The 13040-nt window shown below is 39.0% G+C and overlaps 1 protein-coding gene across 1 annotated transcript in view; it reads right to left on the bottom strand.

Moving 5' to 3' along the window:
- Positions 1–3660: 3660 nt before the first annotated feature.
- Positions 3661–13040, bottom strand: part of LOC110044094 (peptidyl-prolyl cis-trans isomerase-like) — a 38205-nt gene continuing 28825 nt past the window's right edge. Inside the window, exon 5 of the mRNA XM_089270498.1 lies at positions 3661–3955. Coding sequence (XP_089126624.1) covers positions 3744–3955 — 212 coding nt within the window. The 3' untranslated portion in view covers positions 3661–3743. The remainder of the gene's footprint in view (positions 3956–13040) is intronic.

Here is a 13040-nt window from a genome sequence, read left to right as displayed (position 1 = left end):
TCTACTTTTTGTGTGCATACCTTTCAAGCAGTAGTCACATGCGCCTATATGGCGCCTATTTTTTTGTTTTTGTCCGCAAGTTTGTCGGGCATTTACCCGCAGAGGCTTACTGGGGTCGCACGTTTGCGACATAAAAGATATATGATACCATTCTGATAACATTATATTATCGGCCCAAAGCTGAAAAGGACTTTCTCATCGTTCAAGCATCATCATCAGCTAGCCTTTTTCTTTTTAGACGTTTTCTCTCCCGGGGATGCTTCTTTTGTGAAACTGAAGGCTGCTCTAGACTGGGAGGTGACGACAAAGCTGCTTGTGGCTGTGCGTTTTGCTGCTGAAAACAAATCAGCTGAGTCATTTCCACTATGCTATGAAAACTGAAAACGTTGAAATTCGTACGGATTAAAGTAGTTGGCCATACTGAAGAGTTACAACTGATAACGTTGTGACAATTGGGAAAATGTTGAAGCAAGAGCTATGTACACACGATGCGTGCTTGTGTTGTGAAATCTAATTTGTAGAATTTCAGATTTGATTGACATTGCACCAAAAGAAAACTAAAATGTTTTTCTAAGGCCATTAGGCAAGATGTAACCTGCTTCGTGGTAGGATATTGGTCTCTACCTCAAGGTGTCGCGGACAGTTATGACCTATCGTCTGTGCGACTTGCTTGTCGATCTAAAGTTGTATGTATGGACGATATGTTCTTATTACGAGTTTGTCCTTGACCACAAATTTATCCTATACTGGATAAAACACAATCCGCACTCAAAATTTTTGTTTAAATGCTGAAATTAAAGGCTCTCTGCGGATCCTACAAACTGCAAACGACGGCCGCAAAGGACAAGTTTCTCACTCTCCGAAACCAAAGACGGCGAATTTTTGGTCTTATTTACTAGCTCCCAGAGTGCATTTCGCTTCCACCGAGGGGTAAATCGTGCGTGACATAAGCGCAGCGCGAATTCACTATCCAAAGGAATACTGCGCACCAGCATTAAGCGATGACTACGTCATGGTTAAAAAACCCATTCTTTGTATACGTTCTGGATCAAACCAATACATACAAATTAAGAGGCTGTCTCTGTAAGAACCGCCCACTGATTTTACTTCGAAAATTCAATTTTTCTCATAAGCTGGGATTTCGAAGCCCTTACTTAGTCAATCACTAAAATGAGTTTGATTCCATTAAAAACTCCAATTGAAGTTTTCTAGGATTGATTGAAGTTCGGTCCGCTCGACACAAGTTTCATGCCCGCCGAAACTGGAAAAATAGCACATATTGTCGGCGCTCTAAAAAAAATAATATTCGCTCAAAAGTCCCAATTCTTTTTTTCAACTATAGATATATCATAGCAGTTTGTTTAGCCATGTTGCAATTATAATTCAGTGTTGTTCCTTCAACGGTTAGAAGATTTCTACCCGTTAAATCGAGTTTTGAACCAAACGCGAAAATAGCTCTACTTTGAAGGCACGTTTTAAAAATGTGGCACCTGTTTGAAACTCCTGAACTACATGAATAGAAAGTATAAATGTCCCTTAATTTAAAACAATTAAATTTGTCTGCCCACTAGGTTTTCAAAACTAGCGACCGTTTAAAGTTTAGGAAATTTTGAAAATATTCCAGTGAGTAACTAACCCACTCGCCTTCGTAAAGTGCTCCGATAAATTCCCGTAAATCTCTTACCTGGCTTCAAGATTAAATTTTTTTGTCCTTTGTAGCGATCCTTGAAACCTAGGTAGCATTAAAACTGCCAGCTTTTCCTTCCAACTGTAGGTTTGTATACAAAGTAGATTTATACGTTCCTCATCTGTGTCGAGCGTGACCGTCACATACTTCGATGTTCTTGGTATTACTGACCATTGTTTTCCTCGAAGCCGGTTTAACCATGTAAACTCCTCTTGAAAGGTTTGTAGAAGAGTGCTTCTACAAACCTTTCAAGGAGTCTACATGATTAAACCGGCTTCGAGGAAAACAATGGTCAGTAATACCAAGAACATCGAAGTATGTGACGGTAACGCTCGACACAGATGAGGAACGTATAAGTCTACTTTACATGGATCGTTTTCACGTGACGTCATCACTTTGTAAAATCCAAAACTAAAGAGCCACCAAAGTTTTCATCCTAATCAGGCATGAGGCGGTATATTTATACCCGTTTACAATTTTGCAGCTCAATAGCGTGCTTCGTTTGGAATCCAGAGCATTTTGAATTTCAGGGTTATGGAGGTGCGTGACACAAGGCTACGATCGAGTTTGTCGAAAAATATACACTTATCTCATGATTTTGAGCGTTTTTAGAAGTTAGAGCATTAGCAAAAGTGCTTATGTAAATGCTTGTTTGATCACTACTGATAATCAGTCGCCTAGATAGCCAAAGTAAGTTCCAGATGTTTACACTATTTTCCGGCCGCCATATTGGTGTACCACGGAGGTACACCAACATGGCGTTTTCATACTGGGCTCTGTAAATATCTGCGAAACATTTCGACGAATATCTGAAGTTTGGGGAAACCCACAGGCCTAAAACTTGGAGATGTGTCTTATTTAGTTATCTTCTATAACATCATAATTTCTTAGCTTTTTCCACTGGATGGTTCCTGATTAATTTTTTTATTGCGTGACAGTGAAAACGATCTATACAAACCTACAGTTGGAAGGAAAAGCTGGCAGTTTTAATGCTACCTAGGTTTGAAGGATCGCTACAAAGGACCAAAAATTTAATCTTGAAGCCAGGTAAGAGATTTACGGTAATTTATCGGAGCACTTTACGAAGGCGTGTGTGTTAGTTACTCACTGGAATATTTTCAAAATTTCCTAAACTTTAAACGGTCGCTAGTTTTGAAAACCTAGTGGGCAGACAAATTTTATTGTTTTAAATTAAGGGCCATTTATACTTTCTATTCATGTAGTTCAGGAGTTTCAAACAGGTGCCACATTTTTAAAACGTGCCTTCAAAGTAGAGCTATTTTCGCGTTTGGTTCAAAACTCGATTTAACGGGTAGAAATCTTCTTTTAACCGTTGAAGGAACAACACTGGATTATAATTGCAACATGGCTAAACAAACTGCTATGATATATCTATAGTTGAAAAAAAGAATTGGGACTTTTGAGCGAATATTATTTTTTTTAGAGCGCCGGCAATATGTGCTATTTTTCCGGTTCCGGCGGGCATGAAACTTGTGTCGAGCGGACCGAACTTCAATCAATCCTAGAAAACTTCAATTGGAATTTTTAATGAAATCAAACTCATTTTAGTGATTGACTAGGTAAGGGCTTCGAAATCCCAGCTTATGAGAAAAATCGAATTTTCGAAGTAAAATCAGTGGTCGGTTCTTACAGAGACAGCCTCTTAAAAGTCAATTTACTGACGCATTTTGAGTGATCCTTACTAATGATCTATTGGAAAAGAAACGTATAGATGACGTCAACAACATGAGCGTTCACGCAAAAAGCATCCGCCAATTTTGTTTAAACAGTTGTCGAAGTAGCTGCCGTAGGGTAGTCAGGAAAGGTTCGAGTTTAAGCAGCTTAACGGGTAGACGCGTTTCTGAATGATTTGTAAAACGTTCTAACTACATATTTTCCAAAAAACTATATTCACTTGAGAACAGTCTAGTGTAAACATAACAGCGAACAAAAGAAGCATACAAGACTAATAATCAAATCACACAGATTGAAATTTTATTTCCTATTTCCTTTGTCCATTCTACAGTCTAGTGTAAGAAGGGCACTCAATGTTCTTCTACAGCTGTCCACAATCTGCAATCACCACAGGCTTACTGGTCTTGCCCGAGCCAGAGCCAACACCCTCCATTTTCTTAACAACATCATCATACCCCTCCACTACTGATCCAAACACTACATGCTTTCCGTCCAGATGGTCAGTTTTGCCGGTGCAAATAAAGAACTGTGATCCATTTGTGTTCGGGCCAGCATTGGCCATGGACAAAATTCCTAAAATGAAGAGCAAATAAACCACAATAAATCCAAGTCTTTTGTAAATAAGAAGCCGAGAATCCACTTGCTGTATCTTTTCGTAACATCTAAGGTACGTAATACACCTGACGTTCTCCATGCGACCACATTTTAAACTCGTGGATACGCGAAGCGTAGAAACGTGTTTGTTACGGGGACTCCGATATGCAAATGTGTCGCTCGCTCGCCCACCCAAAATTCTCGATCGTGATTGGTTCTCCGCGCGCCTATTTGTCACGTACTCGGCGCGCGATAACGTGGGTGTCCAATAACAGATATTCAACTTTAACTTTTTGTAATATGATACCTATAATTGGACACAACGTGATTTTCACGCCAATTACGCGTGCTTTACTGGCTTCCTTCGCAATGTTTCCTACAGTTTTCAAACCTTATTAAAAGCGCTACAGACGTTTTCGCTCAAAAGAAACTTTTAATTCCAAATTTGTTATAGATACGATTAACTAGTAATTGGACCTCGTGTCGTACAATTCAGGGAGTAATCGCGCTCGTATTTTCGAATCGCCCTCGCGCTTCGCGCTCGTCCGATTCTGAAATTACTCACGCGATTACTCCCTGAATTGTACTCTACTCGGTCCAATGACTATTGCAAAGTATGCATCTTTACACGACCATTAATAGGCCACGTTCGATATATCAAAATTCTCACATGGCTCCGAGGCTTTCAGGACAAACTTCTATATTTGGTGTTGTTTTCTTTGTATCCAAGTCTCTTTTGGGAATTGAGGGACAAAACAAACTTAGAAAATTTACAATTTTGACCCCAAAGCCTCAGAGCCATGTTAGAATATTGATATATCGAATGTGGTCTATTGCTGCGGAGCGAGCGAGCAGAAACATAATCAGGATATAAGATGAATATTATAGAAGGGGGTGCAAATCCTCGAATTCATCACTTTTTACCAGAATGCATTTCATTTAACCAGAGTACACTGCGCCACTTTTTACCAGAGTGCATTGCTCTTATTTACCTGAAAAACGACACGAAGGAGATTGTGCTTGACTTTCACAACTCTTGCTTTTATTCTTAATGCAGTATGCGAAAGTTTGTAAATCTTGACCAATAATTGTAACATCTTTATTTTAAACTTAGGATGTCATTTCTTAGCAGTCTCGCCTCCTTGGTCAAATATTTAAGAGAAATGATCATCATTACTAAAGCTTGTAGAATAATTAAAACAAATGAAAACTGTAGAACACGCTAACTTCATGTGCTGCGATCTTTTCATCCAAACATGAATTTAAGCTTTAGCATTTTCACACATCGCAAAGACGTGTCCTCAACACAGTCGACATTCTAGAGACATTTAATGCGTACCAGTACACAATATATAAGTTAGATTTCTACTCCTACAATTTCCACATCTTTTGATTTCCACGATCTGGTTAAGGGGAGGTTGATTTGTATCGTTTTATGTCTAAACATAGTTCAGATCACTATGCGATTTTTTTGTCACGATCCCTTGTCACACCTCGCCATAGATGCGTCATCATGCGGGAAGTTCATGCAAGGACAGGTTCACCACGATTTGAACGGGCAGGTAGATGAATCACTTCGTAAAATACAGTTGAAGCTCTCCTTGCTACCAACCAGCTCTAGTTACGACCACCTTTGTGAAATCCCGTTTGAACTGTAACTTAAATTTTGTAATGAAAAGCTCTCATAACAACCGCTCACCTAAGCAACCGCGACCACTTTTGGCATCATCCAAGCGAACTTTTCCTTTGTTTCTAAGCTCTTGCAAGTGAATACTCAGTCTTTTACATACCAGGGCTCGAAATTAACAAAATCCTTAAGTTGCCATTTTGCGACTAAGTGGTAAAAAATAGTCGCTACATGTAGAGTTTTAGTCGCAAAATCAAATAGAAGATACACAATCCATTGACATACATGACGTCCTCAATGCTCAAGGGTTTGCAATGCATTATAGGGCGATTTCGAACAGGGGTAGCCACTTTGAAGTTTTCTCGAGAGAGTCGTTTACTTTAGAGTGCCTTATGATAATCATACAAGGCGATACAGTTGGCGATCAAAGAATCGTGGGTTTCTTTTATTATATCTATTCGAATAAATTGTCTTTCATCCACAAGTAATGTTCTTTTTCCTTTGAGATTACTGCTAGCCCTTTTAATTTGTGTCAGTCAAGGCAAAACTTAGTCGCGACTACTCTCATTTTTCTAAGCGCAAATAAGTAAAGTTAAGTCGCAAATGCGATTGTAGTATTGGTCGCAATTTCGAGCCTTGCATACAAATACTTAAATGAAACTGCACACTGCGTTAATGGTTATCTTGGTCTAAAAAGTTGAACGTATAAGTTTAGCAGTATCAATATCATACATTTTTTAATGAGTTTCTGAAGTTATCATAAGTGACGACCCTCTATTGTTTTACCATGCGGTCGCTTGAGGGAGCTCAAGGGAGCGACCACTTTTCAATTTCTGAGATAGTTGCTTACGGCATGAGCTTGACTGTATGTCACTATCAACAGAATATGAAGCATTACTATCTTTTAGGTACCCTAGTATTAGGTCTTTCGCTAAATTGAAGTGGAGTCGACTTGGAATGCTCGAATTAGTACTATGGGAACTTGAAGGCTGAATTTCATGAGCGTTTGAATCGTCCACGCATTAAAAATGGCCAGGAGATGAGCATTTGTTTGCTGGAAAGTGACCTGCTTTCTTTTATTTATGCTGACTGAAAACAATACTACTGAACATTTGTGTATGAAGTAAAATGTTATTATTATTATTTTTTTTTTGGTAAACTATATCACTCATACTGTTCTAGTAACTTAGGCATCTTACCATGAATATGATCCAAACAATCAATTAAGTTAACTAAACCAACACATTCTGTTTAACTTATTCTATCACATGATATTCTTTACATAGTACTCTCACGAGAACATTTACAGCAGAGCAGTTTATCATATCTCGTTAGAAAGGACGCAAAAAGTACTTTCTGGAAAAAAATAGGTTACCTTCATGGAAACTAATATTTCTTTTACAAAAATTTCACTCTATAGAACTTTATAGGGGAAAAAAGGTTAAAAAATTATAGCGAAACAAAAAATTAAGTCAAACTACTCTGTTCCAATTTGATGCTGAAACAAACCATTTGTCTTGATATACGAGCAAACGTATCTTGAAAGCAGAAATCCATCTTCAGGATTTTTGAAATTGTTTTCAATTTGTCCTAAATGAGAATCTCTGCCATTTCAAAGCAAATTATTTGATTGCGCTAAAATCGTCATGCAGGCCATATTGTAATTGGAGTGTACTTTTGACCTTGAAAAGCTACTCGAAGATAACGAAACATGAACTTGTGGTTACAAGAGCCTCGAAATGCTGCTAGAAGATGGCGAAACGCGAACTCGTGGTTGCAAGAACCTTGAAATCAAGAATTTCATGTACCCGACACCACCTTGGCTCGATTTCCAGCCGTTTTGTGAGCACGCGTTCCTTGCCCCACATGACCCAAGACCACCGTGCGCGCCTAGTTTCATCAAATCGAGAACGCTTCGCATATTTCCAACACATTTCTTACTTTTTTTGAAATTCCTTGTATGTATACACGTGGGGAATATTAGGGTGCCTTCTCAGGTTTTGGCCTCTGGGCCAAAACCCTGTGGGGGCAATAATAATGTAATTTCATTTTTATAATTTAGTAACATCTAAACCCGAGTCCTGTCGGAACATGTGTTTCTTGGGACGCATGTCAGCCTTGCAGTAGTCTTTGACTTTTTATCGTTTTACTTTTAGGGTTTGGCTGGTTAGATCTCCTGTGAGATCCAATGTTCAATCAAGCAGGATCTTCGTTCACAGCTTTGGAGTTTATAACCCTTAAGTAATGATCTAGATAAGAACTGTAGCATTTTCTATTGTTCTGCGGCAATACACTTTCCCCACATTGAAGCGCTTGTGTTTTCATACGAAGAATGTGTCAACCGATGGAAAGCAGGTTTATGATATGATGCATTTAAACTCTATTTTGAAAGATAGTTTCCTGTGTTAAAACATTCAACCAATCACAACAGTCGTAAACAAAGACAATAGAAGCTTCCAATTTTCCAATGTTCCCCTCATAGGATTACTGTGGTATTTAGACTCAGAAGAGGTTTTGTTGAAAGATGATAGTTGATCAATTACGGATAAATATATATACACTCAGCTACCTGAAGTTTTAGTAGAGTTTGTTAATTGAGCCAATCAGAAGTATGATACAACAATACAGCAAAGTTGCGCAACAGTTAGTACCTTTTTGCATTCCTAGCCAATGGTGCTATCCTTCTTATATGGACCGTTACTTAAGTTTTTAATGTTGAGTTGTCCACGTTCAACCGACATTGAGTTAAGTCTTGTTTATTTTAGTGCAATGATTTGAACTCTGAGTGGGACATGAAATGCACATAAACTTGGAAAGAAATTCCCAAATACTAGTGATTTTGATAAGGTTAAACGATTTCCACCCTGACTTTTGTTTACACTTTTGCTTCCTGATTGAAAAGATAAACTAGTGAGACAATCTCAGATTGTGCAGAGTGTAATGAATAGCCCTGACGCAGTACTCATAACACAATTCCTGTATCAGTTTGTATTGACCTTGTTAGTCGGCTAGGGATTTTGATGAGACAATCTTAGCAGTGTGTGTGTGTTTGATGTGTGTATATTCATTCACAGGCCAAGAAAAACCTACAACTAATTACCGCTTGTCAAGACAGCTCTTGAATTTTACTGTAGTGTTTTGCGTTGATTTTTGCCCATTTTATATTAAATTATAATACATTTACGTAGCGAACGTGCCAGTTGTACTCTTCATGAAAACGTTTGTAACTTGAAGATGTGCTTGCATTCTTTTCACAGCTGGAGATAAATGGAAGAAAATTGAACGTAGGATGAAGAAATGGAAGAGGAACCATTTGCCCTATTTAAAACGCAAATTTTCTTTTGACCGATAAACAAGAACTAATCTAATTATCAAATTGTCACAGAACTGCACGCTCTGTTGCCTCCAACGGCATTAACAATAAAACCACTTAAATTTAAAATACACACTGATATCGATTAATACAACTGACAAGTGTTTCAACGGGAGGTGTTGAAAGTAAACAGCGCTACTTGACCGAGATTACATCCTTCATCGGCGAACGAGTACCCACAGAGACTGCAGCAATATTTGAGCAGTTTCCTGGTTTTTTTTGTACAATTTGACAAATTTTAACGCCATTTACTAAGGAGAGTTTTGGCTGCGGGTATGACAATTTTGGTCTCTTTGATAGAGACAATTAAAGGATGAAATAAATGCACTAGTATAGTTTGAAAACAACAGATGATATTTCTTGAACCAAGTTAGGCGTAATTCCAGTCATAGTAGCATTCTTGTATTGTGCTAACGATGCTAGAATGCATGCGTACGACTTATTAGGGTTCTACCACAAGGAAAAGCGCTCAACGTTAGCAGGGTCCGAAATTGCGCTTTCCTGGTCGCCAATGCGACTAAAAATTTTGCACTGGCGACCAGAATTTTACAGCTGGTTGCCAGCGAGCGATTAACTATTTCAAGCCACGACAATTACACAAACTTTGATTTTCAGCCAAATCGATTAAAATAAGATTCAAAGCCGCCCGCCAATTGGTCACTCACCTTTTACCTTTCCGCTGCTTTTGAAGTATAAAACCGATTTTCCTGTTATTATAAATCTACCACAACGTTTCACAGCTACGATCAGTGCGAAGCTTCGCCGCCATGTTTTCCCAACGGTTTCCCATAACATACGTATTGCGGGCGCAGAAGGCCACGCGCGTTCTTTCGCCATGAACATTTATTCAGGCGATGTGGTGTCCAAAGACGTCTTGAACTCTTTCCGTAATTTATTACAAAGTGGAGACGGAACATCCGAGAAGAAATTAGTGGAAGATTTCGATATTCAACATGGCGATTCATCGATCGTCTTGACAGAACGCGAAAGGAAAGATCGTTTTGCACATAGAGCAAAGAACCAAACGGCAGTTTTCAGTCGGGTACATTTCTTCTCCAAAAGGTAGAGACAAGAGAAGGTATAAAATTGACTTGAAACATTTGGCAGTCGCAAGAAACTCCCTACGAGCTTGTTGGAACACATTTACAGGTTGACAGATTTTTTGGATCAACACTGAAAATGCTTGCAAAAGAGACTACTTTGTTTTGATGTATTTTACATGCATTATATATAGACGAGCAGCTCCACATTGGAAAAGAAGTGCTGTCTCATAAGAAACCTTACCTATAGCCTTGAGTGAAATGCAATGAAAAAGGTTTGTAAGCTTGTACGACTTGAATAGATGCGAATTTTCCCGGCTGGCAGACCAACATCAATCGGGGGAGGGGGGGGGGGGGGGGGAGGGAGGGAGAGAGAGTGTTCTATGATTTTTTGGCAGGAGTGTCCTCTGTGACCCAAGAACCCCATCACTCCATGTTCAGCTGCAATTTTGCCACCCTAGCTATTCTGGACGTATGTGTTTGTAATATGTGTGCAACAAGAGCCATTGAAAAAAGTCCACGCTTTGTGAGATGAGTGCGACCTTGCGTGATACGGACCTGGCTTGTTTTAACAGCCTTTTATAATACGCCAATAACTCCAAGTTCACCAACATGTTTCATCTCTAGATTACTTAATCCATGAGTTTGGCCATAGGTCTCCTTTGATTCATTCAAGTGACTAGCTCCTGTTATAACCACCATTGTGAGACGTTTGAATTGTCACAACTGGTCTTCTCTGTTATTAGGCTCTCGTAGGCAAACAACACAAGATTTGTTTTGTCTCCTCCTTGGAGACCCAGGGGCTGCTAATCGGGACGATATTTTCAGGGGAGCGATATTTTTGGGCGAACGTTTACTTCAAGAGCGGACAAGCCCTCGAGTACTTATTCTTACCAAACTAAAGCGAAAGCTCAAGTTTTTTCCGACTACTTTTGAAGTCATTTTAATGCCCATGGCTTCACCAATTGTTCCAAAAGTTGACTTCGAAGTAATAATATACATTACCCTTTTTGTTTTCTAAATTCCAGGAAGCTGCTTTAGATCCGCGATCTGTATTCAAAAAGCACTTGAAAGTGCACTGATCGTCATGTTTTCACAGTGGTTGAAGGAAGGAAAAAATTCTTCACCATAAAGATTTGAGATCTCTGTACATCTTGATCTCCCCCTCTGAGAACACGTAAACATCGATTTGTGCTTTTCCTTTCCATTTTAAGTCCCAAAGAAGTAATTTCTCCGTTTCAGGAATGAAAACAAGACCTTTGAAGTTTGCAGATTTCGCCTGCAACGCGCCATCATTACCCCCTAAAGTCCCCTAAAAATATGCTCAGAAAGTCTATTCTCCTTGGTTTATTTGTCCTTAACAACAATAGAACAAAAGCAGAACCAAAAAGTCTTCTGGGAGGGTAGCAAAGGCAATTGTCCTCATGTGATTTTTTACGGCCGGTTACAGCCAGTACAGTCGTCAATGGGTTAAGTAAAAATTGTGCAAATTTGTTTTTGTTTGTGGACTTTTGACAACGGTATTACAAAAAATTACATGTAACCCTTTTATCTTTGGCATCTGTAAATAGGATAAATGTCCTAGAAACAATGCAAGACATTTTATGCGAGGGTCAATCGGTTATTCTATATTAATTAATAATGTTATTATATAATTTTGATTAATTCATCAATTGAATGGCTTGGTGCAAGACTGACGTAAGTGACTTCTTTGGGTGAAAGATGATTTTTTTGTTCAAAAGCGCCCAAATCTTTGCATGTGGTCTCCAACATAATAGGAAAACATTGTCCTGTGTTTGTATTCCTTGTTTGTTTCGCCTGATGTACAAAACAAAGTGGAAAGTTTACTCGCTCAAAGACGGGATCTGGAAATGAATTTCTTCAACTACGTTGTGACATAAGCTTGCAATTGCATTATTTTGGCGCGCAAGACAACGTCAAGCTTTCTATCAGACAACTTGAAACCTCACCTGTTGCTTGAAGTCCGCTTATTTGACACATATTTGCGCCCGCCTGGTGGTGAAAGGACTTCATTAAGTCCGGAAACCCGTAAGTCACTAGCATATCTCAAGCGAGATGTGTTCCTGTTCCAAGATCGCTAAGCGATCGAAGGCACACTGAAGCCAGGCGAGGAGTTTGAAAGCACTTCTCATGCAAAAAGACGAGTCGATGGCGAGAAGTCGCCCATTTGCCAAATGTTGCTGTGCAGAATGTTTGGAAATAAAGAAGTGCTTTTAGACTCTTAAAAAATCTGTTTAGTCAGCCCGTAGGCCTTGCCGTGTTGAAGTTGCTCAGGGATATCCCATAATAATCTTTAATGCCTCTCGATAGGTTTTGTCAGTCGATCTCAGTCGGCAATGGAAAACGTCACAAACTTACATTTCGCTTAGCCAACGGAATATTAATTGAAACAGAATCGACGGAAAAGATATTTTTTCACTGAGAAAAGTAATGTTACTTCATTTAGACAAAAATAGCCCTAAGCCCCGATTCTTTCCAGGAATAAATGGCCAATGTTTTCATCTAAGAGAAATGATTGATCCAAAGTCGCGATTGTTGACCATTGTTGTGTTACAGTGTGACAGTTGACCTTTCGGGAACTGGGGCAAACAAACGCCAATCATATTATGGACTAGCGGCTTTCGATCGCTTGCCTTTATTATCATGGAATCCCAATGGAATGATTCGTTTGTGAGGTTAGAAGATGGCGAGAGAAAGAGACAAGTCTTTGTTCTTTAAATATGCCATTCCTTTTGCTATATATTTTCCGTTTGTTTTCGGTTTTCCCGCTTAGATTCAGTTCAGTGTTTTCACAAATATACGTGGTATTTAATTATCGCAGACGGAGAAATTTTAGATTGACTCAGCCGTTCAAGTACTGTAATTCGGAGAAATCGTCTTTCTTCGAATGTCAAGCGTTAATCCTTGTGGCAACATTTCACGAAATATGTTTTATAAGCTATTTGTTGCTCGTCACGCAGTCAAAGTAATGGCAAGCATCGCTGTTATAGCACATTGCATTTC

The sequence above is a fragment of the Orbicella faveolata genome, unplaced genomic scaffold, assembly GCF_042242905.1.
Source record: "Orbicella faveolata isolate gen_17 unplaced genomic scaffold, um_ofav_v1 contig_34, whole genome shotgun sequence".
NCBI lineage: Eukaryota > Metazoa > Cnidaria > Anthozoa > Scleractinia > Merulinidae > Orbicella > Orbicella faveolata.
The sequence above is the reverse complement of the archived record's forward strand: the minus strand, read 5'-3'. Positions and strand labels throughout refer to the sequence as shown.